At 32.2% G+C, this 3,287-nt stretch overlaps 1 protein-coding gene across 1 annotated transcript; it reads right to left on the reverse strand.

The window, feature by feature from the left end:
• Nucleotides 1-731: 731 nt before the first annotated feature.
• On the reverse strand, nucleotides 732-3,132 carry LOC105461725 (ER degradation-enhancing alpha-mannosidase-like protein 3; the record flags this gene model as incomplete). Its single annotated transcript, XM_011708237.1, has 7 exons — nucleotides 2,845-3,132; nucleotides 1,844-2,765; nucleotides 1,725-1,770; nucleotides 1,367-1,467; nucleotides 1,175-1,214; nucleotides 984-1,096; nucleotides 732-889 (listed from the first exon to the last, which is right to left on the reverse strand). Coding segments are annotated over exons 2-7 (580 nt in total), but the record flags the coding sequence as incomplete, so codon positions are not given.
• Between the last annotated feature and the right edge of the window lie 155 nt (nucleotides 3,133-3,287).

Here is a 3,287-nt window from a genome sequence, read left to right on the forward strand (position 1 = left end):
TTCTAACGAAATTAAATTGAAAGAAGGTCGAAAAATGGTCAAAGCAGGATCTTGGTGCTCACTGATATTTCTGTGTGACTTTTACATACATATTCTATTTCTTCGAACTGCGCGCCGTTACTTTCGGTCATAACGCAGCTCTTGTTTGAAACAGAATAGTAATATCACATTAATAAATTGATAATCAATTTAATAAGTACTGACGCTCACCGGCATCTAATAAAATCCCCCTACTCCACATTGTCGAGTTGATTAAGACGCCTGCCCCAGAATGCTGGAAAGTTCCAGGTTCAAATCTTGGCTGAGATAATATTTTTTACAACAAATAATTCTTTATATCGTATCGTAGGATAGGAGAGATTTTATTAGATGCCGGTGAGCATCAGTATTTATTAAATTGATTATCAATTTATTAATGTGATATTACTATTCTGTTTCAAACAAGAGCTGCATTATGACCGAAAGTAACGGTGCGCAGTTCGAGGAAGTAGAATGTGTATGTAAAAGTCACACAGAAATATCAGTGAGCACCAAGATTCTGCTTTGACCATTTCTCGGTCTTCTTTCAATTTAATAGATTCTCTATTTTTCATGTCTCTATTTTCATAATTAAAGTAAATTTTAGCAAAGAAAAAGATATATTTTCTTTGTTAAAATGTCAGCTTTAGTTAAGAAAATAGAGACATGACAATATCCAAACAAAATATATTGTCTATCATTGTATATTAAACTTACTCTGCCATAAGGTATTCCAGTAGTTGTGTTAAATGCAGGTAAAAATCTATATCCTAAATCTTTAGCCAAGTCCAAAAGTTCTCCTCTATACCATGGCATTATATCAGCTCTTTGTTGTAGATATTCAGCTAATATATGACCACTGATGAGACCTCTGTAAACAGACAAATAACATTCAACATAAAAATTAAACATTTATTGTAATAAAAAATAGTCGCTCTAATTTTGATCACAATGATTTCACTTACCCAAGCATTCTAATATTTGTTTCAAATAAGGAAACAATAACATCTGTATCAAAGCTTACATCTCTAGCAACAAGTTTAACTGCATTCTCAAATTCTTCCAAATCTCCCAGTACCTAATATATATAAAATATTAATATATAAATAAAATTTGTACATCAGTGATATATTAAATAGTACTTGTTACAGCTTACCACTAATGTATCCAGTGTATCTACCAAAGTAAGTGAAAAACTGCAAATTATAATACACAAATTGAATTATAATTGTAGTAACATTAATAAAAAGTTATTATTATAATAATTAAACTCTAACAAAGCATAAAGCTATTACAGAAATACAATCAATTTCATTTGGATTATTTTATAAACTGTTTAGCTTCTTACTTTCCCAATGTAGAATCTATATCACCCCTATTCGGTTCAGAGCCTCTATATCGTCCTTTGCAGCTTAATGGCATCAATTCATCAGCAGGATATGCATTATCCTTGGAAAGATTATAGCAATTATTTTTAAGTATTATATTTGCACATATGAATCTACATTAGAATATTTTTTTTGTTTGAAATAAAAAGTATGAAATATTAATTTTTATAATTGTCTCCCATGTGTATGTGGCACGCGCGCGCGCGTACGTATGTGTGTGTGACTTTACTATTTTTAAATTTATATATATATATATATATAAAGACTTGTAAACCAATAAATATACATATAAATCACAAATACAATATTATTGCTTACCATGTATGCATTATATGCATGATAAAACATATCCCTTGCTTCTTCTCTATAAAATATAATAGTATAATTATGAAAAGTAAATTCATAATATAAAGATTTAATAAGTAAATAATACCAACTTTAAAGCTTCTCTCTCTTCCTTATTCATATACTCCGATGGATCATCTTCGGATATAGCCCATAATGCCTGTATGCTGCATCCCACAAACAACAGTCCCCAAATAAGAGCATCACAAGCCATTGTTTGCTAAAAAAAAATAAATTCTCTCTTTTGTCAAGATCTCAAGCTCCTAGTAGCGCACATGGTCCACCAAAAATTTTTCCAACTATCTATCTCATTTCAACAATCCCATCATTATTGAAAGTATGAACAGAAAGTACACCATGTGAGTTCTCTGAAGATTTTTTTCCCGTCTTTCCTTTTTAACTTATTTCTATATTTCTTTTATATATATAGAATATATATATAGAACATTATCTTCTTTCAAATTGATAACATATCACATCGCATCGAACTCGATGAAACTTGCAGGTTTTATGGATCTGTCTTCAGCCAAATGGCAAGAATAGATGTAATTTCATCAAATTACGATTACGAGCGTTTTAAGATCAAATAAATCCTTTGTCAAGCCTTTTCTCTAATAATAATTAGAATGTAACTGGTGAGCGGAAAGATGATTTTGTTGTCATCAAGAGATATGAAGAGCAGGCATTAGGGACAGCTGATTGTGTATTTTCATCAAGGCCAGATGATGTGGCTGTAGTCGGTTCGTCGAGACGATTTTTCGTTTTGTAACGTGACATACATGAGTTTCACCAATATGTTCTCTGCGTAAGGAATTCGCTCGCTTCTCGTTTTCTTGGATGATCTATGACGATTTCCACAGAAATACACTAATTTCTTATGCTTCGTCGTGTTAACTGGTGACAAGTGGCGACAATATCTTCGCATCTGACATGATTATCGCCATTTGATAACCTCTAACAATCTCACACTCTTGAAACGAATGAAGCGACTGGAAGTACTGGATGGTACTGGAACTGGAATTAGGAATAGAGTAGTCACGTGATCATGGTGATCATGTCATTTGATGACATAGTAATATTATGCGGGATTTACAATTCGCGAGTAGAGGGTGAGTTCCCACTGGACGCGTCACGCGTCGTGTCATCCGTCGTGTCACGAATTTATCAACCAAAATATCCCATTTTATTGCATCATTTGCCACGCGACTCCTTGCGCTGCCTTGCGCGATGCATTAGTTAGGTTAAGGCCAGTGTTGCCAGTAATTTGTCGTCACTAGTAGCCGAATGATGGCGCTCGAGTAGCCCAAAGTAGCCAATTTTGAAAACGTAAGAGCCTAAAAGTAGCCAACACAAGTTTTTAATAAATTTGAATGCAAAATGTAATTTTAAACACAGTTCTTTATATACGTACATATATATAAATACATATATCCATCAATCTAATTTGTAATTAATGAAATAATAAAAAAATATTTAGATTTTCTTATTTATTAATCTTTTACTTTGAATATTTTATGAATCTATTGACTCAGCTAA

The sequence above is a fragment of the Wasmannia auropunctata genome, unplaced genomic scaffold, assembly GCF_000956235.1.
Source record: "Wasmannia auropunctata unplaced genomic scaffold, wasmannia.A_1.0 LD279572.1, whole genome shotgun sequence".
NCBI classification, from domain to species: Eukaryota; Metazoa; Arthropoda; class Insecta; order Hymenoptera; family Formicidae; genus Wasmannia; species Wasmannia auropunctata.